The sequence below is a fragment of the Dromaius novaehollandiae genome, chromosome 3, assembly GCF_036370855.1.
Source record: "Dromaius novaehollandiae isolate bDroNov1 chromosome 3, bDroNov1.hap1, whole genome shotgun sequence".
In the NCBI taxonomy this organism is placed as follows: domain Eukaryota; kingdom Metazoa; phylum Chordata; class Aves; order Casuariiformes; family Dromaiidae; genus Dromaius; species Dromaius novaehollandiae.
Window position 1 is genome coordinate 129,063,226 of NC_088100.1, and position 26,514 is coordinate 129,089,739.

The 26,514-nt window shown below is 44.1% G+C and overlaps 1 protein-coding gene and 1 long non-coding RNA gene across 2 annotated transcripts in view; one reads left to right on the top strand and one right to left on the bottom strand.

The window, feature by feature from the left end:
• Positions 1 to 10,587: 10,587 nt before the first annotated feature.
• On the bottom strand, positions 10,588 to 15,334 carry TMEM17 (transmembrane protein 17). The gene is made up of 4 exons (XM_026110397.2): positions 15,127 to 15,334; positions 12,068 to 12,171; positions 11,697 to 11,810; positions 10,588 to 11,289 (listed from the first exon to the last, which is right to left on the bottom strand). Exons 1-4 carry the CDS (start codon positions 15,227 to 15,229, stop codon positions 10,990 to 10,992), a joined length of 621 nt encoding a protein of 206 aa, XP_025966182.2. The 5' UTR covers positions 15,230 to 15,334; the 3' UTR covers positions 10,588 to 10,989.
• The window catches only part of LOC112989397 (uncharacterized), a 58,027-nt gene continuing 46,801 nt past the window's right edge, over positions 15,289 to 26,514 (top strand). The window contains exons 1-2 of the long non-coding RNA XR_010388677.1: positions 15,289 to 15,509; positions 16,927 to 17,042. This is a non-coding gene — a long non-coding RNA (uncharacterized LOC112989397). The remainder of the gene's footprint in view (positions 15,510 to 16,926; positions 17,043 to 26,514) is intronic.

Below are 26,514 nucleotides of genomic sequence, written 5' to 3' on the forward strand. Positions count from 1 at the left end.
TTTTGCTTTGGTTTGAGGTAACATCACATGATGTCACTTTTCCACAAAGCTTCCAGTTATCCAGCGATGGTGACAAAATGTTAAAACGCTGGTCTCTGGTTGCCAATGGCTTCAACATCTAACAGCTTAAGGTCACCTGAATGTGAATTCATAGCTTGCTTTTTTTAATCCATGCTCTCTGTTCCAAATTCATCAACGAGTTAGGCAGTTGAAGCCGATTCAGATTGTCTGGATATTATATTTGTTTATCTTTTATATAATTTTTAATCTCGGATCAAGCAAATGGTCTGCTTTGATTGCAATGAGCATGGCACCTCTGGTCTTAGCGGAGTGAATTCATGAGCAGTTTTGCTCTCCGGAGGCTCTGCTGAGAGGTGGCACCGTGCCTCCTTCTCTTCCAGGGATCGGCAGCTTCTTCACCTCCCCCCAGGTGCTGGTGGGGGCCGCTGTCTCCGTGGGGCTGGTGCTGCTGGTGGCTGTGGGCATCCTGCGTGGGGTGGTGGGGCGGCGGCGCCCCGTCGGGGACCCCCGCCCCGAGGAGCCGGGCGCCCGGTCCGAGGAGGAGCCGCCGGCGGCAGCCGTGACGGAGCTGAGCCGCCTGGGCGACTGCCTGCGCCTCGAGCCCTTCCAGCTCAAGGTCCGCGCACGGCCCCCGGACTGGATCTCCCGAGCCCGCGCCGGCCAAGCCTACGGGGTCTTCGTCGAGCAGGACGAGAGCCTGTGACCGGCTGGCGAGGGCGGACGGAAAGCTCAGAGCAATGAGACACAAAAACGAGATGCCAAGAGATGAGCTTGGGCGACCAGCCCCTATTCCCGGGTGCCAGGACTTGGAGGCGCTCCGGTTTCTGTGCAATGTGGGGACTGCCGGCTCCTGCCTTCCCACACTAACACGTTTCTTTACAAACCCTTCTGGTGTGTTTTATGGACCACAAATATTCCAGTCTTCCTTGTGAATTTTTTTTAATGCTCACTTTGCTTTGCGAGGCCAAGTGCTTGCTCTTGGCTAGGTGTTCTTGCAGCTTACCCTGCCTGAGGTCTGCTCACAACTGTCATGCCATGATTAAATGCTTTTTAAAAAATAAAAGGATGTTTCAGTACTTCAGTGTAACCTTTGGTTCCTTAAGTTAAGGTGGTTCTTGCATCTCTGTCCAGCACAAGAAACAAAACAGGCTTGCAGCTTTGCTCTGGCTTGGGAGCATTCATCTATGAGCAACTTTTTTCCTCCTCCCTCCTAAAGGAGTGTAGGACGGGCTTAGTGGCACAAGTCCCACTGGAGGGCAGTGTCTGCCACGGAAAGCTGGTCACCGCAAGCCTGGCCACCTCTCGCTGCACTGCTTTTTTTCTCTTTGGCCCCAAAAAGCCTTCTCCCTGCTCGACCGTCCCCTCCAGGGGCACTGCCAAACCACAGCGTTGTCCCCGCGCAAGGGCCCACGAGCGGGTTTGGGAGGGTGCTGGTGCTCGGGGAGCGTTTCCTGCGCGGGGTTTGCAAAGTGCTTTGCAAACGGGAGCAAATTAAATGTGAACATCCCCCTAAGAGGTGGGTAAGCGGGTGCAGTTCTCCATCCCACAGCGAAGGAAACCATCGTGGATCCCTAGGTGCAGGATACCCCAAGTGGGCTTGTTTCCCTGCTGAGGTCGAAGAAAGCAGCAGGGGCTAAAAAAATACTGTTGTTTCCTTGGGGAAAGGAACTTTTCCAGACCAGGGGGGAATTTTGCAGGAAAGAAGTAGGTGTTGGTCCCTTCCCTGGCCCTGCCTCGGGCTGAGTCCTTCCCTGGGTGCTGCTTTCGGGGCCAGCTGTGAGAAATGCCAACATCAGGTGTGTTTCTCGCTGGGGTCCTGGCCCTGGCAGCTCAAGGGGTTTATTGGTGATTAAAAACACATGAGTCTGCCTTAAGTGGGGGGGAAAAAGCCACCAACAACCTGCCCCCTCGTTTCCCTTAACCTTTTGATGCAGGCACAGGAGAAGCGAGGGGTTTGGGAAGAGGTACGAAGGTCCAGGTAAGGAGCTTCCTCGGAGGGGACGACCCGCTTGGAAAAAGAGCCGTAATCCTGCCGCCGCCGGAGAGGAGCAACCTGCGCCCGGCTGCGCCGTGTGCAGCTTTATCCAGGCAAGACGGGAATAACGCGGGATCGCTTAAAAAAATAAACGCGCCTGCTCCTTCCCCTCCAAAGCATGACCTGCCAGGGCATGGCGAAGCCGCATATTTAAAGGGTAGCAAGTTTCCCGCTTCAGGCGGTCGTTCACAGCATCTGGGCAGATGCACGCGTGTCCGAGGGGGGAATTTGGGAGCCGAAATGATGCTGGCTTGGACGCGGGCCGTGCGTTTTGCCCCCCGCCTGAGCCCCGCACCAAGGGCCTGCAGCGGCCGGCGCGAAGCAGCTCGCCTTGGGTGGGCAAAGGCAGGTGTCCTGGAGGGAGGCATGCTGCAGACTGGGTCGTTTCCCAGAGCCCCTTCACTCTCAAGTGATTAGCTGTTAATTATTAGGCTATAAATTACTTAATAAATGAGTATTCTTCCCGGCACCTACTGTGCCACGTGAGCGAAAAGCAAGTAATTACGGGTGCGGAAAGGTAATTATAGCTTGTCCTCCCAATTCTGGCGCTTGGTCAGCTGGTTTTATTCGCTCCCCCCCCTTTTTTTTCCTAATTTTTTGTGTTTTGTGAAGCTGCAATGGTTCAAACCAGAAGGAAGGGCTCACGCTCCTGCTGCGGTAGTTGAGTTCAAAATATTTTTTCTTCCAGTGACCTAGCTGTGTTTGTGCCTCTGAAGAGGGAGAGGTGGTGTCTCTTAACTGAGCTCATCCCGATGTTGGTGCTGCTATGTGCTTTTTCGACCTGCCCTTGGAATGAGTCAGATTAGCTGCGGCTTGAGTCACTTTGGGTATTTGCGCTTTACATTTTTTTTCCCCCGGTTCTTGTTGGTCTTGGTGGTACTTGGCTGCAGGACTGTGTAATCACGGGGTCTGGATGTTTGCAGCGATTTTTTTTGTGCCGCGCGGCCATCCAGGCTCGCTTCCAGGCGGAAGGGGACGTGGAGACGGGGAGCAGAGCAGAAAAACAGCTGCACGTGGTTCAGTGTCGTTTGACATTAAGTGCAATAGCTTAAATCCATTCAGGAGGTTTTCTGACATCGTGAGCTCGCGTGCCTCTCCTCGGGGCAGGCTGTGCGCGCAAAGAGATACTGCAGCAAAGGTGGGGTTCATGACGTTAACTGTAGTGTGATTTTTGATCTTAGCGTCCATGCAACATGCAATTTTATTCCAGGATTTCCACAGTCCTTTACGTGCTCCTCAAACCTTGCCACGCTCTCCTCCTCTCCCTGCCACCAGCAATGCTGATAGTGCAGTCTGCAATACTGCAGCTTCTTTTGCACCCTGGAGACGAGGCTGGCTCAGATGATGGGAGAGATTTAAAGTGATCAGACTTTTTTTTTTTTTTGCAGCAGCAGATGCTCAACATTTTCCAGCAATCGCATCTCTTGGGGTGTATTGCTGCACTTTGAGAAGTACTCCTCAGTGGTATTTCAGTTTGCTAGAGGATGCATAGCTTTAAATTCTGGGTCCACCCGCTCTTGATTCCTCCCAGCTGCAGAGGAGGAGGAAAACGATCCGTTTTCTATCCCAACAGGCCCTCCCTGTACGCCCCAAGGCTTCAGGGCGCTACCAGCAAAGACGCGAGCTCTGGATATTGCGGCAGGGGTTTCTTACCTTGCTAGCAAGGGAAAAAGCTGGCCTGCCCCTCTGCTGGCAGGCGACAGAATAGACGAGATTCCCAACAACCTTTTTCCCTGAAATATTGCAGGCAATAGCATCCGTGCGGGTGCTGGCAACGGGGCGGAGGCCTCCCTTTTTATTGCTGTTTCCGAAGCGATGCTCACGCAGCAGTCGTGCCAACACGGCTGCAAGAAGGGGTCCGACAATATAAAACGGGAAAGAGTGCATCATGGCTGAAAGAGCGCAATAGCAACTTCTGAGCTTCTGGGCCTCTCAATAAAGATGTCGCGCACCTCGTTTCAAGATTTTGCAAACGAACCCTTCCTCGGGTCCCCACCGAGGGTGCAGCTTTTAGTCGCAGAGTTTCACAGCGGCCAAAATCCCTCCCGGCGCGAGCTGGAGGCGAGGAGGGCAACGCCGGCGTCGGTGCCGCGGGCAGCACCCTGGGCACGCGCCTTCCCTGAAACACCCCGTAAAGACCTCTCCTTTTCCAATCTCGGCTTATCGCTGTAACGTTTCATGCTTTGTGCTTCTGGAAAAAAAAAAATCAATATTCAAGAACAACGTAATCCAGAGCTTTCCTTGCTTTCAGCCTCTTGCGTCCTAGGGCTGTCCTACCTCAGTGACCCAGTTTTCTTTGTGGACCAGTTCACCGTTGCTGGCTGCTGCCAGCCTGGCTAATCCTTTCGCTGCTGCCTTATCGGTGGTTTTGTAATTCGTTTTTTTTGTCCATTCTACTTTTGCAGTTCTTAGGGTTTTTTTTTTTCCCTCCCACACTAGGAAATTCTCCCCAGCTGCCACCGTCTCTGCCCCTGACCAAGGTCTGTGCATCTCCCAGGCTGGAGGAGACGTCGCCCCACGGCCAAGCCACCCGTGAGACCCTCCTGAGACCCCCAAGTGCCCGTCCCCGTTCGAGCCGCTGTTTTGATTTTCGAATTCTTTCAGTGAGGGTTGAGAGCCGCTCCGGGAGGCTTCCCCTGCAGCCTGCCTGCGATGCAGACGGCGGCTGTTTAATCCTTTTCCCCTGCTATTTAATCCTTTTCCCCCGCGCGCGAGTACGCTCTTCGCGAGGCACCTTCTCACGGCGGGCGGCTGCCCCGGGACAACGGGCATCGCCCACGGCAGCCGGCGCCGGCCGTTGTGTTTTCCGTGCCCCGGATCACCACCAGTTTGACCCCCGTTGGAGGGTACTGCTACCTGTACAGCAACCCGCGCAAGTCAGATGTGCTTCCTAAACAGATGCGTAGGCTTCTTTCATCAGTCACGAATTCGCAGTTCAAATCAGTCTTTTTAAACAGTTCTGGCTTGGGCTTTGGGTTGAAGTCTGAACTAAGCAATGACGAGAAATCACGTTTTCTGTCCCAAATCATAGCTTTGTCTTGGCTCAGTTCTTCATATTCTGCTCGAGTACTTTGTGTGACTGTTGGAAGATCCTTGGCAAAATATATATATATATATATTTTTTTTAAACTGTGTTGTTATGCATGCTCTGCCAACCACGCAGAATCTTTCTGAAGAAGCAGTGACCTTCGGGTTTTCCAGGATATGAATTTCAAAATGAAGACATCTTTCTAAGCCTAGTCTTCCAACTCTACCCAGCTGCTTTCAGTAGGGAGCATTTCCACCATTTCGGGTTGTAGCATGATTTCATTTCCAGGTGAGGTGTTCTCAAAAAGACAAAATAACCCCCCCCCCACCATGTGTTTCTCTAGCTATTGACCTTTAAATGAAAATACTTGTCATAAGCAGGTCCAGGTATCTTCTGATGTGCTCTTGCAAGTTTTAATCTTGCGATAAATTCTACATTTCCTGCGCAAAAGCCTCTGCGGTCAAGGGCAAAATAAAAGGAGAACAGATTTTCTGGCCAAAATCCTTCCTGCAGTTCAAACGAGATCAGTGACACTGACTGATGCGGATCATTCAGGACAGATACAAACAATATATTCCTCTTTAAAGCAACTGGGGATCGGTAGTTGCACAGGATGGGAGTTTCTGTGCAAAGCTGTAGTCTGTCAGAAGCTTTCTCTGTGCCAAGTAACACGAAATAAATCTTCCTCGTGGCAGCTGTACAAGTGACTGGAAATATTTGCGGTACATCCTTAGAGCAGGGTTTGAACAAACTGAAAACACGAGAAGTAAACACAGTCCCAGCATTTTTGCTTGAATCTTTGACTCAGAAATGGCATGGGCCTACCAAAAAGTGAATAAAGAAGGGTCTTTTTGATCCCATCAAGAGCAACAATAGCCTCTTTCACGGGCTGCGGGAACTCCTCCCCAGCACGGGGTGTTCAAGGCAGCCCTCCAGGAAGCTGCTGCTACTTCCTAAATTCACGGGGAAGCCGTGGGTCTTTGCATGCTCACACTTGCTGCTGCCTGCCAGGTTGGCTCTGTGTTTTCCTCCGCAGCTTCTCTGTTGTGCTCATGTGTCTTGGCAAGTGCTTCCCAAGTATGATTTGCGATGACTTTCCAGCTTTGGATTGTCTGAAGTAGAAGGTGCTCTTTGCTGCAAAAATTGCATGTATTTAATGAATGGGGAACAGTTACCCATAGGCTGCTGCGTTGTTGGTGGGATAACGCATTGCCTTTGTATCCCTGCAAGATTTCCAACCAGTAACTTAGCACATTTATTTCCTTTTAATAAATCCTCTGCTTCATGTACCCAGGGCCTCCTTCAGTGGCATCTATCAACATATTCATTTTCCCCCAGTGTTATACTTCTTGAACCTATGTATAGTTTAAATTTTTCTTGGTCTTACCAGCTGACCCTGATATACCACTTTGCCTGCCTCCCACAGAAGACCTCCTTATTACTTTTGCTTTATTTGAGGGACTGAGCAAAGTCCTTTTTAAATGCTGCCATCTGATCTTTGTCCCAGAGAAGCAAAATTTGTTTTTCAAAATAAATGATCTCTGCAGCCTTACCCAGCTATTGAACCATCTTATCAGACTGGGTAATGGTGCCAATGCTGCCCGCTTCATTAACTATTTAAAGATTAACACTAAATCTCTTCTAGTTTGTAAGAGACAAGGGCAAGAGTAAAATGCAGGATCTCATTCCCCTGGGTGCGATTCTTCCAGGTACGTGAAAGAGTGAATTGTTGGTATAGAAAGGTTACTGCTGCACCCTCCTCCTTCATCGACTGTCCATTTTTATGAGATGTGTCCCTTACTTCATGCCTGCTTTATCAGCTCTGCCCAAGTAAGGTACATAATTGAAGCCTCTTCCAAATTTAATTTCCCCTTCTGGGAAGTGCTGCAACTATTTAACAAAGTCCTCCTGCAAAGTTTATTTTTTGGCAGGGAACACATGCTGAGCTCAGGTATTAACCACTCTGCAGCTGTGCCCTTCGATACACAATTCTCTTCAAATTGATCATTAATCTAAAAAGGCACATTTTAAGGTAATACACCCACTTCTGATTTCTTTGCTTCAATTAAAGGAAATGTGTGTTGATATAAATTTCCTTTCAAATCAACTGTTGGCCTTTCTTAGCAATACGCCTAATGAAGCCCAACATGTGGGGAGAGGGGGGGTTGTTCTGTACACAGCTTCCCCCCCTCTTCTCTTAATGACACCATCTAGGCCTTTGCCATTCGGAGACCTTGCTTGTGAAGGAAGAGCTGTCGATAGCTACCTAGATAATTGCAAAACGTGTTTTGTGATTCGCTGCACAAATCCTAATGCAGCAAAAAGCCCCTTCTGAACAGTTTGTGTTCAAAATTGTTTTGATGTTACTTGATTTTAGTCAAAAAACTTCCATTGCAATTTCCTGTGTGCCCAGTTTCCTTCCCTTCACCTTAGTTTCTATGTATTTTGCAGAGGGAGGTAAAACCCACCAAAACCTGTCAATCTTCAACCACTTGCTTTGTTGAATCCTAAATTCTACTCGTGGAGGCTTTGCACTGCGAGACAAGTATGTTATTCCTGTTATGGGTCACCACACATGATCATAGTGACCTGAGCAATAGGAGGAAGAGGATTTAGAGAGGACTCCTAGCTCTGGCTACACCCCTTCAAAGTTCTGCACTATCTTTTATTGCTTCCGACCTGTTCTGACAATTACTCCTTAACTTCATTAAAAAAGAATAAAACTTCCCTATTTTTCTTTAGAACATTAATGCCCTCATTATTTCTTTACTCTTGATGTTAAAAGGTTCCTGCACTTATTTTCTGATTACTACTTTTTGGGCAAGTACCTTCTCCAGTTTTTTCCCCCTTTTCTTCTCCTCCTCATGGAGTCCACTCAATTCTCTCTTTTTTTTAAAATATACTTATCGAAAGTTTCTGTTCTGAAATTCCTTTCGTTTGTCTGACATTTGGCTGTTAGAAGTGACTAGTATATTTTATGCTTGTTTGAATTTGCATCAGTTCATCTTGGAGGCTGAAGGAAAGTTTCAGTGGAAATCCCCATTTGTTGTGGGTTTGTCTTCCCAAGTGCTACTGCAATTTTCTTTGCAGCTGTAGACACTGAATATGAGTGCTAGGTGCTTTTAGGCTTTCTTCATGATTAAGTGTTTAGGCTGGTAATGATGAAATTCATCAAAACTACCAGCTCTGTTAGGAAGCCTGAGAAGCAGCAATGGATCTTGGGCTTATCAAATACGTTGCCGACACTTCACATTCCAGACTGGCTTCTGCCTTCACCACTTCCAGGCAACTCTTTATTTCTAACAAACAGCATTTCTCTGAATCTTCTCTTCTCTATCACGTCATTGATTCTCTCTATCCAGCAGTGAGGTGTTTCCCTGTATTTTTGGCTCTTGGTAATTTTCTTGCATGGTAATTTGATCATCCAAGCCCATGATTTCCTTATCACTAAAAGCTAAAAATCGATTTTTTTTTTTTTTTTTTTTTTAAAGCGAGTAGTGTTCCATGGCCTTAAGCCTGGAGGCCAGCTCCTTGTTGTCAGTATTGGTGTATGGCTGACTTTTTTCAGCTCTGTGATTTTTGCCTGGCTTGAATGTTGTAGTTGATGTATTTGGCATCAAAGACCTCCCCACACACCGCACACAATCTTACAAAAGGGTTTCATGCCTTAATTTTTTTAAGGTGCTAGAGGAAAGAAAACCAAGGGAATGACATTCTCCACTTAAGGCAAGAGACTGGATTAATAGAGGTATATCACTCTGTCTCAGAGCTCAGGTGTTCTGTACTGCCTTAGCTAATCCCCCACAGCAGGCTTTTCGTAAAGGGAGCGGGCAAGCCACACGCAGAGCCAAAGGGACAGCAGCTGCCCTGGTGCCCCTTCCAAGCTGTCCCAAGGCTTGTCCTGTCAATGAACTCATGGGCAGACTCGCGTAGCGGGCGGGGGGGACACGTTAAGAAGAGAGAGGGCTTTCTCCAAATCTGTATCTTCTCTTGGACAAGCTATGGGAAGGCACTGAAAACTAGCAGTTCCCAACCGCCGTGCTGCATCGCTAGCCTGTATTTCCATGGCACATAGGTTCTGTTAGTGGTGGAGGCGAGCTCCTTAAGGTCTATCATCACATTTAAGCAGGAAAAGGCTGTATGGCTACAGAAGCATTAAGATATCTGAGTTACATTTCACAATCGCTGGCAAAAATAGGCTCCAAGGTGCTTGATGCTTCTGTTCGGCCTGTCAGGATCCATTACGCTGTTATCTAACCATTATTGCAATGGATCCTGCCAAACTTCTCATGTAGCTGATCAGCCCTGGCCTTGGCACTCTGCAGTAGCCTGACTGTGGTTGATATGACAATATGTGTGATGTTCTCGTACTGCATCAGCTAAAGATGTTTTTACAAGGAGTTCCTAATGTGATAAATGTGCTTTTCAAAAGATGTATCTTCTGCTTAAGCCTCACTGTCTCTTTTGCAGACATTGAATGAGGGGCTCCAAATGCTTTAAATTAACTGCTAAGAGATTCTTAGAGACTCTCTTACAGAAATCCCTCTTTTTTTCTGCACAGTAGTCAATCCAGTTGTTGGCAGAGGAATTCATTTTTTTTAAAAACAAGAGTACCTGCTTTGGTAAGATATGGTTTACAACAACAAAACAAAAAAGAAAGGAAATTTAGTAGAATGAGTTGTACCATTCACTCATGGATTAAAAAAAAAAAAAAAGTTTTGGCATAAAACAAAGCTAACACGCCTTCTTTTTCACTAGAGCTTCTATAAGCTTTAGGCATACAATAGCTTTAAGCACACTGCACCTTTTTTCACATTATACCCATCTCCCTTTATCTTCCTTTGAGCAGTCCAGATGCTTGTGCCAGCCCTAACAACTACTAGTCCCTAACTACTCCTGTCCTGCTGAAAACTGAAAGGAATCAGATGAAAAATTTATTTTACTTTTGATCCCTATCCCTCGATAGAAAAAACAAACTTTTAGCTGTTACCAAAAAAAGTAGACAGACCAGATCTTAATATACAAAACAGGAATGAGAAAATCTTGGTATATGTATGAGGTCGAGAGAAGCAGGCTCTTCCCTTCAGCAATATAAACCACTTTTTAATGGCTATAATTTTGTTAACATCTGCTCAGTGCATTCTCCACTTGAGAAAATTGCACCGTCCAGTTTGAATGGCTTGATAGCTAAAACTCTACTATGCCAAAGAACAGGAGTGTGGGAGTTATGACCAAGGAATACCTTTAAAACTCCATTCCTAGTTTATTAGTAGGGAATTCCCAGAGCTGAAGGTATCTGAAAGACTACTTCTGAAACTCTACTCTTTGTTTCCTGTCTTGTCATTGGCATCTCTACTGTTCTTGCTGGGCCTCAAGATTTCTTGGGCATGGTTTATTTTTATTTTTTTGTTTGTTTGGGGTTTTTTGCTTTACTAAGATACCAGAGATTAAATATGTGCAATATATCTGGAAAAACAGAGAGAGAAACTGACAGCAACAGAAAAAAAGTGTATAAAAATTTATTGTTAAAAAAAAAAAACCCTGTGCAAATAGTTCTGGATTTTTTTTTTAAACACAGCACACAGCTTTGTAAAATGTAAAAACTACCAAATCTATTCCATAGGTACTCTACCCAGTAACAGTCTGCAAATAAATCAGTCAACTCAGCCAGTTATATAACAGGCTTCAATTTTTCTTGCGGAGTGGAACTCAGCTCTTTGTGGTCTAATGTTGGCCATGCTGGCTGTTAAGCAAGATCTTTTTTCTTTTTTAATGTCTCTGAAGGAGGAAGGTCAAGAATGACCCAACAAAATGGAAATGCAGCTGTAGCAGCATGAGGCATGCCTCTGGTAACTTCTCAGGCCCTCAGTGAGGATCCCCAGCCAACGCTTGTTGGGAGAACTCCTCAATATGGGCCCCTCGCAGCCACAGAGAATGCACCTTTTCCCGGGCCGTAAAAATCAGGTACAGGGTGTTCCTCCAGCCGGTCAAACTCATGGAGGCGGAAGTGAGTTGCCAGTTGGTTCACCATTTTTTTCAGGGCGAGAAAGGCTGCAATGACTTGGAAGATGAGGAAGACAGCAAAGATGATATTGACTGCTCGTTCCAGCGGCTGGATTTTCAGGCCTTCGTTGAACAGCAAGAAGAGAATTATAGGCAACTGCAGTAGAAGACTCAGGAGCCAAAACCCAGCCAGCTCAGGGACCTACAACACGAAGCCATCAGTTACTTAAAAACTGGCAGAGGCAGTAGAAAAAATACAAAATTTTGTGGATAAAACCCGCATTTTTATCTTTCAAAAGCCAGCACACAATGTGAAATGGTGAACTGAGGTGGTTTAACATTTCCATATATGGTGTTTTTAAGAGTACTTATTTTTCTGACAAAACAGTTTTGGGGTGCGCGAGATCTCCTTTCTGAGGGAAAACTTCTTGGAATGCCCAAAAGCTAAGGGAAGCGAAAGCCCGGGGGACAGAAGATGCAGACTGTAGCTGACAGAAATAACCATCTCCTCAACTTAAATCTCTTAGATGAACTGGCAGACCATTTCATTTATATTCAACCCCCGTTAAGTCCTCCTGTACAAATTAATATGTATGTAAGGTAGTATACCTTTTCCTGGAGATTGCCCATGTATCCCAGGTAGAGCCGGATGACCTCTATTAGAGAGGCTAGGATGATGACTGTGACCACGATGAACTTGTAGTAATCTGACAAGACTGGATACTAGAGGGAGGAAGAGAGTAAAAGTGTCTACCATGCTGTTTCATAATGTGCTATCTTTGGTTAAATGAAGACACTGTATGCTATTGTAAGTTGACAGCGTTGTATTGGCTTTCAAATGTTCTCAGAACCTCCAGTTTCAAGCAAATCCCACACAAACCTACTAAGCTCTAACTCCAATGAGCTCCACCTCTGTACTAGGAGGTGTCTCATCAGACACACATTAAATTTGTCAACTATTACTTTCCTTCTGGACTCACCTTGAAGTGGAGCATGACAACAGTGCTGAGCCACCAAAGTGGGAAAAAATAAACGTTGAAATAGAGGGACATCTGCAGTGGTAAACTGGAAATGATTTCATTATCTGCAAATAAAAAAAGTCTTTATTACTCCTAGTTTGCTCTGGACTTCCCTTCACCGAGTATGGCAGAAAGATATTGCTCCATGTTAGCTTCAGGCAGGGCATTAGCAGTGATCTCAGCCAAATTAAATATGAAGAATGGTATTTTCAGAGATCTAGAGGAAAAGCTTTGCCCTATCTTGGGTTATACCATTTCCCAGGATCTAATGTAACTTTCAGCTCACAGGATACAGAATTTTGATCTCCTAGTTATAAATGCAAATCAAGTGTTTGACTGTGGAGTAAATCATAAGCTACCAGCTAATCAAAAATCTCTGAACTAAATTGATAGGCTTAGTCCAAGTAGTACTGTATCCTGACATTGTAGAAATAGTAAGTAGCAATTTTATTGCTGTTCTTAAGAAAACGTCCCAAGTTTAAATGAATACATCCTGGATTATCCTCATTTTGTAGCTGACCTTCCTGGGTAGGGACTTGCTGCCAGAGAGCAGGTTTGCATTGTCCAGTCTCCATTTTGAATCATAGACATTTGAATACAGAGTGATATTGCAAGAAAACAGTAATTCTTTTAGTTCTTTGGAGCCAACAATTTGTTGTACATATCAAACTTATCCTTTAAAGTCTGGAGAGAAGGAAATGAGTTGACACAATGAAAAGAAGAACAAATATTGAACTGTATAACACTGTGCAGGCTGTAAATTCCATATTTAGGACTTAACCATAAATTTAGAACATTAGACTCAAAACAAAGAAAAACTTACATGGGCATCCTGAAAGAATCATTTGTTTTTAATGACCTAAGTTTTATTGCCATAGTCTAGTTAACTGATATCGCATCCAATTTACTTTAATTACCAAGTCTCATTTCTCACATTGTCCCCAAATGCAGTTTGCAGACAAATCTTCACTTGGTACTACTGGTGCACGTTTAGAAAGTTTTCATTGTGAGCTGCTGATTTGGACCTGCTGTTCTGTATGCAAGTCCTGTGCCCCAGTCTCTCACAATGGTGATACTCAGCTTAAATTTAGACTATCAATCAGCCACATTTTTTCACTTCTGACTTCAGAACCACCTCTCTTCTAATAATGTCATCTCTTTTCAAACCTTCCAACCATTCTCATACCTGTCTTTGTTCCATCTCAGTCTGTCATCCCTGTTTCCAGTCCAGCCACATGCAGCCTGGTACAGTCCATTCCAGAAGTCTTTATGCCAGTTGCAGAAGTGTTCATGGCAGCTACTGGACTAGGTGGGAAGGGGGGAGGATTTGGGGACAGAACTGGGACAAACCTTAAGGGTAGGGTGTGATGGGCAAGGACTTGCTATACTGAAATAGAAGGTGCAAGACAACCAGTATTTTTTTAATAATCCCATTTTTAAATATCAACACTCTCCTACATCTGCAAAGGAATGAAAAATCTATAGGTATCTCAAAGCAGCTTGACTATCTACCTAAATTTGGCCCAGCAATTGTCAGCTGTTCTAATGAATCAATCTCCAAATATCAGAACTAGGGTACTAATCGTGGATTTTAGAGGGCACTGCAATACAGTTCTAAAACATCGTTTTATCTTTCAAAAAATCACACTAATTATAACTAACTGTGTTTCTGTCCCATATGTATTAGATGAAAATTTAATGGTTCATGGCCATGTTATTTAAAAACAGACAGCGAGAATGTTTTAGGTACTTTTTGGCCTTAGTGACATGGCATTCATACTGGTAAGTTCTTCTCAAGTTTTAAGACTGTGTTTTGGATGAATGTTCAACAATATAAGCCAAATCTAATTCATCTTTCTACCCCTAAATCAAACTGTTTACTGTTGGGGATTGTTGAATTATGTAGAAATGCCAGAGAGTAACCCAATGGTAATTCTTTGGTGCTAGGGCAACTCACTAAGGTATATATGTGTAAACTTAAGATTCGAAATCCAGACCTCACATACGTTAATGGTCTATTTGCCATTGGTTTCGACATTCATGTAGGAGCTTTCTTGAAAGAAAAGCTAATAGAAATGCATAAAAATAGCAGCTATTCCTGGAGTTGAGACAAATGTCTCAGTGTTGTTTGGTAGCTGTAATGAGGAATGGAGCTGGCTAAACTAGGAAGCGTTAGTGTAACTACCCAACAAAATGGGGTCTCTTTATCTTGAAATTTTTGGTTTATTTTATCACCTTGGGATGGACTTATGAGTTGAAATTCGTATGTTAACTTATATGCATATAACCCTCCTGTGTAGACGGACCAGGGTTATTTTTATGACTACTGTCCCTCCAAAGGTATGAAAAAGGGGGTACGTTAGTCTGCAGGTTTCACCAGCAAGGTGACAAAGTTATGGGTCCTTCTTGATAGAGTTGGAAGAAGAAAGAGAAAAGTGGCACATTGAAGGTTTGAGTTTTTGCTTGGCACCTCTCTTTCTGCTCTAAGCGTCTGGTGTCGTAACTTTGCACAAGACTATTGAGCTTAAAACAATAGCTCTGGTTTTTTATTTGTTCTCAGTGTTCTCTATGAATCATTTATACTTTTTTATTTTGGTATAGTCTGAGTGCACAGTGTGTGGTAACGGTTTATATTATCTGTAACATTTTATGCAACTCACTTATTAAGTTGTAAAGGTGGGCGCAGGGTGTCCTGAAGCACGTTAAGTGCAGGGGGAAACTGCAGCCACTATTGTTTCACTCCAGAAAACATCAAGTTACACTGCAGTATCGACAGGGAAACCAGGGATCATCTGAACGGCGCCTGGCCCGCGCCGGTCCCTCGCCGAGCGAGGGGGACACCGGGGTAACGGTCGCCAGCGCGATGCCCCGCCCAACGGCCTCTAACCGGCGGTTGGTGCCGCCATCTTTATTCCTGGCAGCCCCTCCCCCACACGCCTCAGCGCCATGCTCTCGGCGGACGCTGTCCCCCGCCGCCATGTCTGTCGCTGGCACGACGCCCGGCCAGCCGCCGCGCTTACCTGCGCTGTTGCCCGGGGCCTGCGGGCCGGTGCGGCTGCTGTCGGTAAAGACAGTGCGGCTAAAGGAGCCGAGCCGCCTCCTCAGAGGCTCGGGCAGCGACATGCTGCGGCGCCGCGGCCCGCCGTTGCTGTGGCGACGGGGCGGCGCGCAGGCGCAGTGGGGCCGGCGGCCGTTTTCTCCTCCCCGCCGCCAGCGCGTCCGTCCGCCGCCTCAGGAAGGGGCGCGGCGGGGGGGAGCCACGGTGGGGCTGCTGCGTGTCGGCCGCTGGCTCCTCTGGGCACGGTGCGGCCGGCTGCCTGCCTGCCTGTCTGCCTGCCTGCGTGGGGTTTTTTCTAGTGTGTGTGGGCGCGGGTCAGTTTTTTCGAACTCATAATTACAGAAGGTTGGTTCAGCAAACGGTTGCTTCCCTGAGCAGGGCTGTTCCGCATCCCTCGGGGTGAATCCAGGGGATCCATAGTGTTCAGTGATAGCTAGGGAGAGAGAGGTGCAGTAAGGGTAGGCGTTGTCGGAGCTGTTTAATTGCTCAAAGCGAGTATCGTTTTGAGTGTCTATGATAAAGCGTTTGTTTTGTGGTAGATTCAGGTGTAATGTGACTAGAAAATACCCTTTCCTCAAAAAAACCTGTTTGTGTCCCTGTTGAGTTTAAAGCAGTAGTGATAGCTACAGAGCCTTTTAATTCTGACTAGTCTATAGGAGGGCTTCACCCAGTAAGAAAAACTGATACGAAAATAAGTCCTGGTTTTTGGTTTATATTGAACATACAGTTACTTTGTGTTTGATGCCGTCATCTGTCACCAGGGTTTTTAGAATGTTTAGGGCCTGATTCCTCCTGAGGAGAAAGGATGCAAGTCTTAAGCGTGGAGGAAATTATTTTTTGCCTGACCGGAACAAAAGAGCAACTTATGCCCTTTTTCTGTGAGGAATGAGAGCATTTGGGATTTTATGTACCTAATATGATGCATCAATTCCTTCCCTTCTCCTTCCATCCTCCTCTCCAAAAACCATATTTAGCTGCTTCCCTGGGTGCTCATTCTCTAGTATGACTTTCCAAACTCAATTATCTCTGACTAAATAATTTAAAGCCTAGTTTAAATTTAATTTCATCTTATTCCACTGGGAGAATCCCAGAGACAGATAACAAACATGAGTTCTGAGAAATACGTCTGGTTTAGTGCTGATGAATGGTGTGGTGTTGACAACAGATACTTTTCAAAGAACAGCAGGGACCTACATAAAAAACTTAAGTCCTTTGGAAGAGATGAAAAGGAAGTGATTTTTAAATAATTGCAGCAGATTGGAGGGAGAAGGATCTCGAGGTATCCCAGAATTTCAAGGGATGCTGTGCAGGCCCCCTAACAGGCCGGGAAGGCAGCAGGCTTTGCCATGAAAACGCTCGTAGAAAATAAAGTTTACAAGGTAGGTGAGAGTTATCCCTGTTCTACAGATGAGGCAAAACAGAAGTTTAATCCTGTGAAATGCTGTATGCAGTTTCTGATGAAACCTACAGAAAAGGACATAAAACTCAGCACAGGTCCTGGGCACAAGACAGTTAAGCTATTAAATAAAAATATTCCTTACAGAATATCAAAATTCAAGGTAAAAGACAATGTAGCTTTTGTCTACTGCACTGCTAGCACTAGCTCAAGCAAGGCAACATAGACTAGTCTTGAACGAGCTAGCTCAGGTTTGCTGGTAAGCCAGCTCTACAGGGAAATAATTTAGCAAAGCCAAAATGTCCAAGTATTTTTCCAGCTCTTTTGACCTGACTGTATCTAACTTTGAGGTCTGTCCTATTGTAGGCATGCTGACAGTGGTGCCCGAGTGAGCTGGCCTCTTTGCTGGAGTAGATGTACCCACAGTCATGTGTCCCAGCCAGGCATGGACCCCAGAGCACGGAGCTGTGAAGGCACTGGAGGTATACCATGGTTTCAATGACTACAATCTGTGACGGTATGCCTGCTAATTAGCTGACTACCAAGTATGATAATAGAAGGGTTTAAAGCTCATTTCTACATTTGAGGAAGCATGAAAAAAGTGTTAATGTTAGATAGGTTGCTGAACACTAAAAAGTGCAATCTATATTTGTTATCTTGCCAATTGCCGGTAGGTGCTAGAAACAGATTTCCTGCCAGGCTCAGCAACTGTAATGGTGACTTTTGTTTTATCTTGCAGCTCTCGCTGTAAAGTTGTGCTATAGACAGTGGCAGGATGATGAATCCACACAAGATTTCCAATCAAATTGCCTGAAACCTTGTTTTACTGTTGTTGCCTTGGTCCTAATCTGTTTAACACTCTTCAGATTAGGGACGCACTGTTCCCATATTCTCAGTTAATTACACACAAGAAACAGGTTTGTATGAATTAAAAGTGTGGCTGGGTTTTGGTTAAGTAAGATCTTCATGGAATTTTCAGTGCTTTTCATAGTATAAGCTGGTGGCCTGTTAAAGTTCAGCCTTTAAGGATTTTCCTCTTGATTACTTTTTCAGAATGGAAGGAGGAATTTTTCCTAAATTGCACAATGTTATTCCTTTCCTGTTGCCAGTGGCTTTGAGCAGGGGCCCTGATCTCCCAAACCGATTTTCTTATGTTGCCCCATTCTGAAAACCTATCAAGCATACAGTCAGGTATCTGGTGAGCAGCTCTATGGCAGTCAATGGGACTTTGCAGAATTGGGCTCTGGCTTTCAAAAACCGTGAAGCAATCCAGCTTAATAGTCAGTGAAGTATGAAACTGAGTAGCAGGTAAAGGAAAGGCTGATGGAATGCAGACACCACAAGAAATACATGGATTTGCCATGTGAACTCAATTTCCAAACTCAAGGTGTGAATCTGTGATATTTGGCAGCCTCACATTTATAGCAGATGGCCAAGCATTCCACACATCCCAGCAAAATAAAATTGTGCACATTTTTATTTAATATTTTGTTGTTCACTCAGATGGTTAAAATATTCCCTGAAGACAGAATATGCTTTCTGTTTTGCTAATCCTGTTTAATTTTCTGTAGGCTGAGACACACATTTTTTTGGTCAATTTAGTGAGCAGAGTTGCTCTGATTTTCTATAGGGTGTTTTAGGGAGCAAGTATTCCAGTTTCAAGCAGAAAAGAATCTGAAACCCTTAAGTATCAGAACACCAGGGCATCTGCACTGATAAATCAGAGCTTCATATAACAAGCATATAAATATATGCTATAAGGGATGACAGAAGGAAAAAACATTTAACCGTATGTGACTATAACAGCTATGATGGCCATCTGTATAAATAGTGTAAGTGTCCAAGTTTTACAGTAAAGCTGTATATTGGTTTTTTATTTTTTAATGGAAAGGCATTCCATTACTGAATTTCTTTGTGTCTATCCACGTATGAATGGTTAAGATAGAAATATATGGATTTCCAGTTCTCTGGGCTTCAAAATAAGCTACTGAAATGAGAAACTGGAAGAAATAAACCCGTAATTGCGCAGCATATTAAGTGACTGTTTTATTTCTCCCCACACATGCTAACTATAAATAAAACAAAAGTCTCTGAAAATCTGCCTGAAAGCTTTAAATCAGAGGAATATTGGATCTTTGTGTATTCACAGTAGTCCAACTAAGTTGGTAGACACTGGCTTGGCTCCCAGACCGAAGCTCCTGGGGCTCTCTGGCAACAGCACTAAGCCATAAACACCAGATGCAGTATATCTAACGAAATTAAATATCAGCAGTTTTTTACAGTTGGCATTTCAGAAACACAGAGTGCATTTAAATGGTGCCAGTGGTTTATCTTTCCACCTGAATCGCAATTGCTGTATTTCTGAATGTGCTGGTTTGGAATCTCACAAATGCTATTTTCCCTGGCATGTGTGCATTACTGTCCCTTATATAGCCATAAGCGTGCAAGCAACAGAAATCATTCTTCTCTTTGTTTGCCCTTTAATACCTGCCCAGTGTTTTAATAGAAGCCCTGTAAAACGTGTAAAAAGTGCTGGTGAACAGAGGTATGCACAGACAAGCAGAGTACAGGCTTGTTTTCTCTTTCTGTTCTCAGAAAGAAGTGACAGATTGGGAGTTTTAACAAATTACAAATGCCACGAAGACTCTAATGTATGTGTTTGAAAAGATCACGTTATTAGCTGTGACAGTGTCTGCCAGAGCAATTTCACAGCTGTGCTCCTGGCTTGCAGTACCCTAGGACAATCTTTTCTCCGTGTCACTTGAACACTACTCCCTGGTGTTCATTTAACACCTAGAGGATTTTTGTGTCTGGTAAACAATTATTGCTGCTGATGAGACCTATTGGAGGCCTGTCTTTCAAGCATTACATATAGCTGTAGTCCTTCCATGCATTAAATATATCTTGGCTATTTCAGTCTTAAGCATGAAGACAGTAAGAAAAAAAAAGGCTGTTACTTCCTCCCATGAATTGATTTTCTTCTTGCTGTACTTGGCATTTAGTTAAAACTGCTTCCTAGATTGTTTTGTTTTGGTGATTTTTAGTTTTGTAAAGCATGTTGGGAAACTCTCAAAGCTGATGTTGCTATTAAACCAGTTTTACTATTCATTTTGCAGAATTACTGAAGGATTTTACGGTACAGAAGGAGGTGCTGTAAATGGATAGATTTTGAGCCATATCCTCACTTACACAAAGGTCTGTTGTCATCAACATGCCCTTAAAGGCTTTTCTGAATGACCTGACTGGTGCAGAGAGGCCCCTTATTTTAAAAGGTGGCTTTGGAATAGCCAGCAAAGGCTGCATTATAATGCTGCAGTCAGACTGTGTACCTTAAGATTTCATTTTTCTGCTCATAAGCTTTGTCAGCAAACGGATGCTCGCTCTGCTTCCAGACCTTGCTGGAGATAAATTCTGCCCCATGCACACCTGCAAGTCTTGGCAGGACTGGGCTTTCTGTGCTTCTCTCCCAAGTGCCAGAATTCAGGGTTCAGACTTAATCTCTCGAGAGTTGCAGAGGGAGGTGGTGGGGGCTGTCGGTAATTCTCAGCAAAGCAGGTTTCATCCAATATGTGGTCAGAATAGCTGTGCTGCTCTTTGTGCAGAAACGTGCACCGAGAAACCTGCCTCGGCTCTAGAGTGGCTTTACAGCCTTTTGCAGCTTGTGGGGGATATGTGTGGGAGAATCCTTATGGCAGAGGATCTGATGGCTTCAGCTTTGTTCTCTTTCCTTTGCCTGAATAGGTAGATGAGGTGATCTTTCCTGCTGTAATTTTAGCTGTCTAAATATTGCTTGTACAGTCCAAGCTAGTTAAGCAGGCTTCACCTCTGACATGGGTTCCCCTAGAGGGCAACTCCTAATTGCTCTTTTTGGGAAGAAGTGATCTGCTTGCTGCATGTGTCTGTCCTTCTGTGATGATTACAGAAGGAGTCTAGATGGTTTGCTAAAACAAGGTGCCGAGCTGTTAAAGGCTGAACACTGTACAGAAACCTGAGCTCACCCAGAACTTGTTTTGTGGAGCTGAGCTCCCCCACCCCGCAGGGGTGTCTGTGTTCTCCAGACATGACGCCAGATGCTTTACCTATACTCTTTATAACTCATACAAAATGCTTCCTGGGACACCAGCCCTGGCAATGCTGGAAACAGCCTTCTGTTTTTTATTGCAGAATCCAAAGATGACAACAACTAAATGCGCAGTATTTAAAAATTTACCTCCAATGTGGCATGCATCCATGTGCTAATAAACCAAAGGCAGGATTTAGTGTTCACTGCGTACATGCTGCCGATGGTGACAGTTCTCTGTAATAGCTGTTTATTACATCCTTTGCAGTTAGGTCAAACTTGAGCCCTAAATGAGTGATGCAGGACAATATTAGTAATTTGATCATTTAGGAAAAAAAAGCCACAAGGCAGAGAGGACTCTTATTGTCCTTACTTGGATAGATACATAAATGCCTACTTTCAGAAGTGTGGGTGTGTCAAACAAGAGTGCAAGCAGCACCCTAAAAAATGAGGCCAGATATTTGGATTCTCTGATATGCATTTGGATGCCTAAATTCGAACTTCCAAATGTGAGCAAACTCTCTCTCTGCCTTGCAGCTTTGCTGAATGTAAAGGTACATGCTGTGTTGTCAGGTCAGTATCTGTGGGTTTCCACTATCCATTCTTTATGTCCCTGCCCACACTTCCTCCTTGTGAGATTCAAGGGTTTTGGGAATGACTGGAAATCCCCACAAGTCCCACTGCTAAGACGAAGGCACGGAAGCAGAATTCTGGTTCAGGGCCTTTAGTTTCAAACATCATGAGTTATGCTGATGGGGATGCTAGGGCAACACCACTGCAATCTACAAGATCTCTGTGTTGGGATGTGGATTTGGCTGCATGTTTATTTTTGTTCTGTTAGCTTTAGGCTTTTTAGTGTGTTTTCAAACAAAACAAACTTGGCTGAAATTCTCATCAAGTAGTTCAGAAACGAGAGTCTAGTAACTCTCCAGAGTGCCAAAGAACCCTTATGTCTGTCTTTATTAGATTTTAAATTATTTCAGGCAAGGGGTTCGTATTTGTGGGTGCACTTTGGCTCATTGCACCTCAGTCTCAGTTGTCATAGTAGTTGTTGTTGTAGTATGAATCATTGTTTTGAACTCTCAAGTCTGCTGTCTTTGAAATACAAGACTTGTATTTGTTGTTTGAAGATGGGATTTCTCATGTAAGCAGAATCTATAAGGTGGTGCTTAAGACTAGAGAAAGTCTAAAGGGATTTTAACTGTAAAGATGTTGTTTAAAATCAAAGAATTCTCTTTTTTCGTGCTGAATTGTTTCCACTGATGGTGGAGGAGGCAGGATTGAAGGTCTAATCCAGTCTGCTGTGGTGCTTGCTTGCACACTCTCTCTCCCCGAAATGCTTTATTACAGGACACGATTAAGAGCTATTTTTTCCCTCAGACTCTGTCTACAATGTCTTGCTTGCCTTTGTAAATTCCAAGCTGCAGGATGTATTGCAACAGTACATTAAAATGTTAGGTGCTGGCACAGCTACTCCAATTAGAAAGACACTGAGTGCTGGACCGTTCAGCTGAAGTGTTGTAAACCCCAGCATCCATACCAAGAGGCAAGTGCTGACTGTGTTTATACATTTTTAGATAACAGTGAGAGGTGCCAATGAGGAAAGCCAAAATCGGTTATGAAGTGACACTGTACTTTGGTTTCTTTCTTCTTTAAACTGAATTAGCGTAACTTGGGCCAGATCTTTTGCCTCTGTGATACCGCTGAGTTGCAAGTGGTTTAGCTGAGAGATATCTGTGCTGAGGTGCTGTAGGCTTTGTGTTACAGTGTGACGAGTTACCTACTTTGCCACCATGATCAGTCAACAGTAATTAAAAGGAAAGGTGGAAATCAACAAAGTCAATTTCTACTTGGAAGCACTCAGCTAGTCTCTTTTGCATTTAGAAATTATCAGTATATGCTAGATCGGGTCTGATGTAACGTCGCACATCTGTGACTTCCCTAAAATCTTGTAGGTAAGTCAGCGAGGCCCTGGACAGGCAACTCCGTCCTCCTGTGCCAAAGCCAGACCGACCATATCTAAACCAAACCCCTCCAATGACAGAGACTACACAGCCTGTGTGGACAAATCTATTCCAGTGCTCAACTGTCCTTATCATTCCAAAACATGGTCCTAATATCTAGCCTAAGTCACCCTTTCTTCAGTTACTCCTCTACTTCTCATCTTGTCCACTACAGACACCCAACTGCTGTGCTGAATTCTACAGCTGCCTTTTTGTGAAGGGTATCATGCATTCCCTCATGTGCCCTTCTCTAAACAAAACAATCCTAATGGAACAGATCCAGATCGGTTTACACTAGATGTTCTCGCATTAGGTCTCCCCTAATTTCCTTGGGAGGGAGTCATCTTATGGGCAGAGAAGGAAAAAGATTTAGAAGAAAATGAATACACGAGAGGAGTTTTGGTATATGTTGCAAATTGCTCACTGCAGTATCAGACAGCCCTCACTGATTGTGCCTAAAGAATAGTTTTATCTGTTCTTTCCTTGAACGTTAAATGTGGCAGCCCACTGCACTAGGACTCAGGGTTGATATTGCTGTCCTGTGAGGATAATTAGGAATTTAGCAGCCCAGAAAAACAGACGCTTTGAGAGATGCAAGTATGATTAACTTCATAAATACTTATTATGAAATCATGGGCAGCGTTCTAACTGTAATGTGTTTTCCCTGAAGGAAAATATGCCTGAGTGCAGAAATCAGAAAGAACTAGATGCCAAATACAGAATGGAAGGAAATTCCTTTAAGGCTGGAATCTATTCGTGGGTTTTTTTGGAGTGGTCTTTTCCTTTGAAGAATTAGATCAGGAGTTATTTCTTTTCATTTTATTGTCCTCTAAGTTCCAAACTTCATATCACTTTCCTAAAACACACCAGCATGTATCATGTGCATGCATAACATAACATTCCCTTGGAGACTTGTTACTCCTTTATAGTTGCTGCAGGTGAATTTGTTTATGAAAAGGCAAGCAGCTACTTGAGGCAGAGGGAGTATAAGTCAGTGGTTGCTCCTGTGCTGAAAGTGGATTTCTGAGAGGGTAATAGTATAAAGGAGATGATTTTTCTACCGAGCTGTAAGGCTGAAGAATCCTGGAGGTGAGTTCAAGCAGCCATCATGGAGAGTGCTTACCACACAAGTCTCAGTTATCAGCTGTGGAGGGCCTTTATTATCAGACCCAGGTTAGCTGCTTGAATTTGCAAATCAGTCTTAAAGCTGTCAGTGCCTCCAACTTGCCATTCATCCTTGCTTTAAGGAGTCCTGGTTTAAGAGTGGCTGAAAATACTGCTAGACAGTCCCTTCTCAGCACTTTGTACTGGCAGAAGGTGATTTGTTGAGGTTATTCCTGAGTCCCACTGACCTGTGCTTGCAGGAATGTCTGTTGGCAGCAGAGATGGAGTAGAAGAGCTTACAGATTGCCCCAGCTTGCACAAGCAGTCGAGCTTAGTGTCTGGCAGCCGTAGATCAGAGGGGCACAAAGCTGGCTTAATGCTGTCTCACTCCAAGGAAGCACTCTGCACTGCGAGGCCAGAGAATTTCAGCCTCCAAGTCTGGACTGACAGCACTTTATTCTAGACATTACATCCAAACATCTCATTGTGGAGAAAGGTGGAGTCAGTCAACTGAATGACTTAACCTTCTGGTATTTTCATTTTTTTCTCAGCGTTCCTTTACTCTGCAGGAGTGAAATTCTGCTAGACAAGTGTTTTAGAGCAGCTTGCTGCTGTATGTGTTTCAAAGCAGCAAGAAGGAAAGGTGCCATGTTAAGCTGAACTACAGAATGTCACATTATTTGGGGGAGAAAGCTCATCAACTGGAGTTTCCAATGCAATAGATAAAAAGCTGTAGTTCCTTGGGGCTGGTTTATTTTTGCTAAGAATAGACAACTACTGTAGACATATTTTCAGTGGTGAACTTAATCAAGGTTCTTACAGAATGTCACATTATTTGGGGGAGAAAGCTCATCAACTAGAGTTTCCAATGCAATAGATAAAAAGCTGTAGTTCCTTGGGGCTGGTTTATTTTTGCTAAGAATAGACAACTACTGTAGACATATTTTCAGTGGTGAACTTAATCAAGGTTCTTACAGCACTAAGCATGTTGGTCAGTGTGGATTAAGCATGTGGGGGGTTTGTTTTTGGTTTTTTTTGGGGGGGGTTTGTTTTTTTTCAAGTAAGGAAGAGTCTGAATCTCGCACACAAAACAAGCCGTAGAACTTTCCTAGGCACTTTTGCAGTGAGTTTTGTAACTCCTGGTGTAATGAGAGCATGCTTCTTGTCCAGTCTTGATTTGGATGGGTTCAGCATGTGCTTAAGAGCTTTGCTGAGTCTAGGCTAAGAAATACTTCTCATATAGGAATGCTACAGAACAACTGTTCTGGTCAGTGTTTCCACTGTATCTATAGACAGGGTGAAACATCTGCAGTCTTGAGAGAAAAGTAATAAATTTGGCAAGTCACCAGCTACGAGTGAGGTGCATGTCTCTGTTGCTTGTCCTCCCCATTGTACAAACCCTGCTAGACGTGGTCATCTGAACATCCCTCTTTTCAACATCGTGACGCTGTTTTCCCACTTGATCTTACAGGTCGACCTTGACAATCTCCCCACGCAGAGGATAGCAACATTGCTAGTGCCATAGGAGAAACTAGTATTTTCTAAACCCTCAGCTGATGCAAATTGGCACAGCTTCCTGAATAGAAAAGGAATGATGCCAGTTTATACCGGCATGAAGCTGGGTCTTACAGCTTCTAATTCTGATGTAGTTCTTTATAGTCCGAATTGCAGAATGCAGTGAGGATCTAGTAATGCTCTTCTTTTTTGATTTGCGTGACAGGACCAGAATTTAAAACTGAAGTATGAAGAAGTCTCCTCTCTGCAGCTATTCTATTAGATTGATAGAAATACAGTTCCCCAAATAGCGTTTAGACTTGACCATCTCTGACATATCAGGGTATCTCTAAAACTCAAGACTGACCTATATAACATCTGTGAGACATCTGTATCTTGTCTTGCATTCCAGGTATCTTTGGGAGGTTGCTTAGAATACAGCTATTGTAAACCAAGACATACTAGGAGAGAACAGCTATTCATTTTAAGATAAAATGAGGATCCTGTTGAAAGCAAGAGAAGTTTGGCTGATAGGAGCCAGAATTTTGGCTGGTTTCTTACAGCTGGTTTGTATAGCATGCTCTGCTGTTTGTTTTTTGAGTATGTATGAGTATTTTATCTCCCTTCAGAAACAGGTCTCAATTTATAGAGCTGGAAGTTGAATTTGGCTTTGGTCACCAACTACAGCTACTGTTTCTGTCTATTCTGCATGACTTCAGATGCTAGCAGTCACCGTTACCAACAGATCCAAAGGGTATTCACATTGCTGAGGCATTGTAGTCTAACAGTTAGCACGTAGGACCAGAAGCATACAACCTTCCGTACACATGATTTAATTTGGATTGTTTTGTGATTAGCATCTTGCAGGGTAGAAAAGAAATGAGACTGCATTTATAGCAAGTTGGACTTTTCATCCTGAAGTACGAGCATGTGTAAACAGTCAAGGTGGCGTTTCAACTGAGTCTAATAAAACAGAGTTGATCTCCTGTCCTGAACTTTTTATATGAATTATTCTAAAACACTGTGTATTTTTGACAATCTCCAAACAATTTTGATTCTTACCACTTTCTCACTCTGAGAACTGGGTACTGGGATGGTATAAATGTAGGCTTGCTGATCTGTCTGTACAGCTGAATATGTCATTGCCAGAGTTCAAAAGCTCTTACAGAATGCTGTGGCTAGAATCAAAGCTCGTTTCCTCCCCTAGAAATCCTGAGTAGCTTCAGTGAGCTCAGAAATCTTCTGGATTTGGCCTGAGGGGGTTTTCATTTTATTCTGTGTGATTTTTCTCAG

Excerpts from the sequence above, each read along its gene's own strand:
- TMEM17 (XM_026110397.2), bottom strand. The coding sequence starts at position 15,229 with ATGTCGCTGCCCGAGCCTCTGAGGAGGCGGCTCGGCTCCTTTAGCCGC. Across the intron at positions 12,172-15,126 it reads GGCCCCGGGCAACAGCGCAG|ATAATGAAATCATTTCCAGT; the intron begins GTAAGCGCGGCG and ends TTTTATTTGCAG. Across the intron at positions 11,811-12,067 it reads TTGTCATGCTCCACTTCAAG|TATCCAGTCTTGTCAGATTA; the intron begins GTGAGTCCAGAA and ends TCCTCCCTCTAG.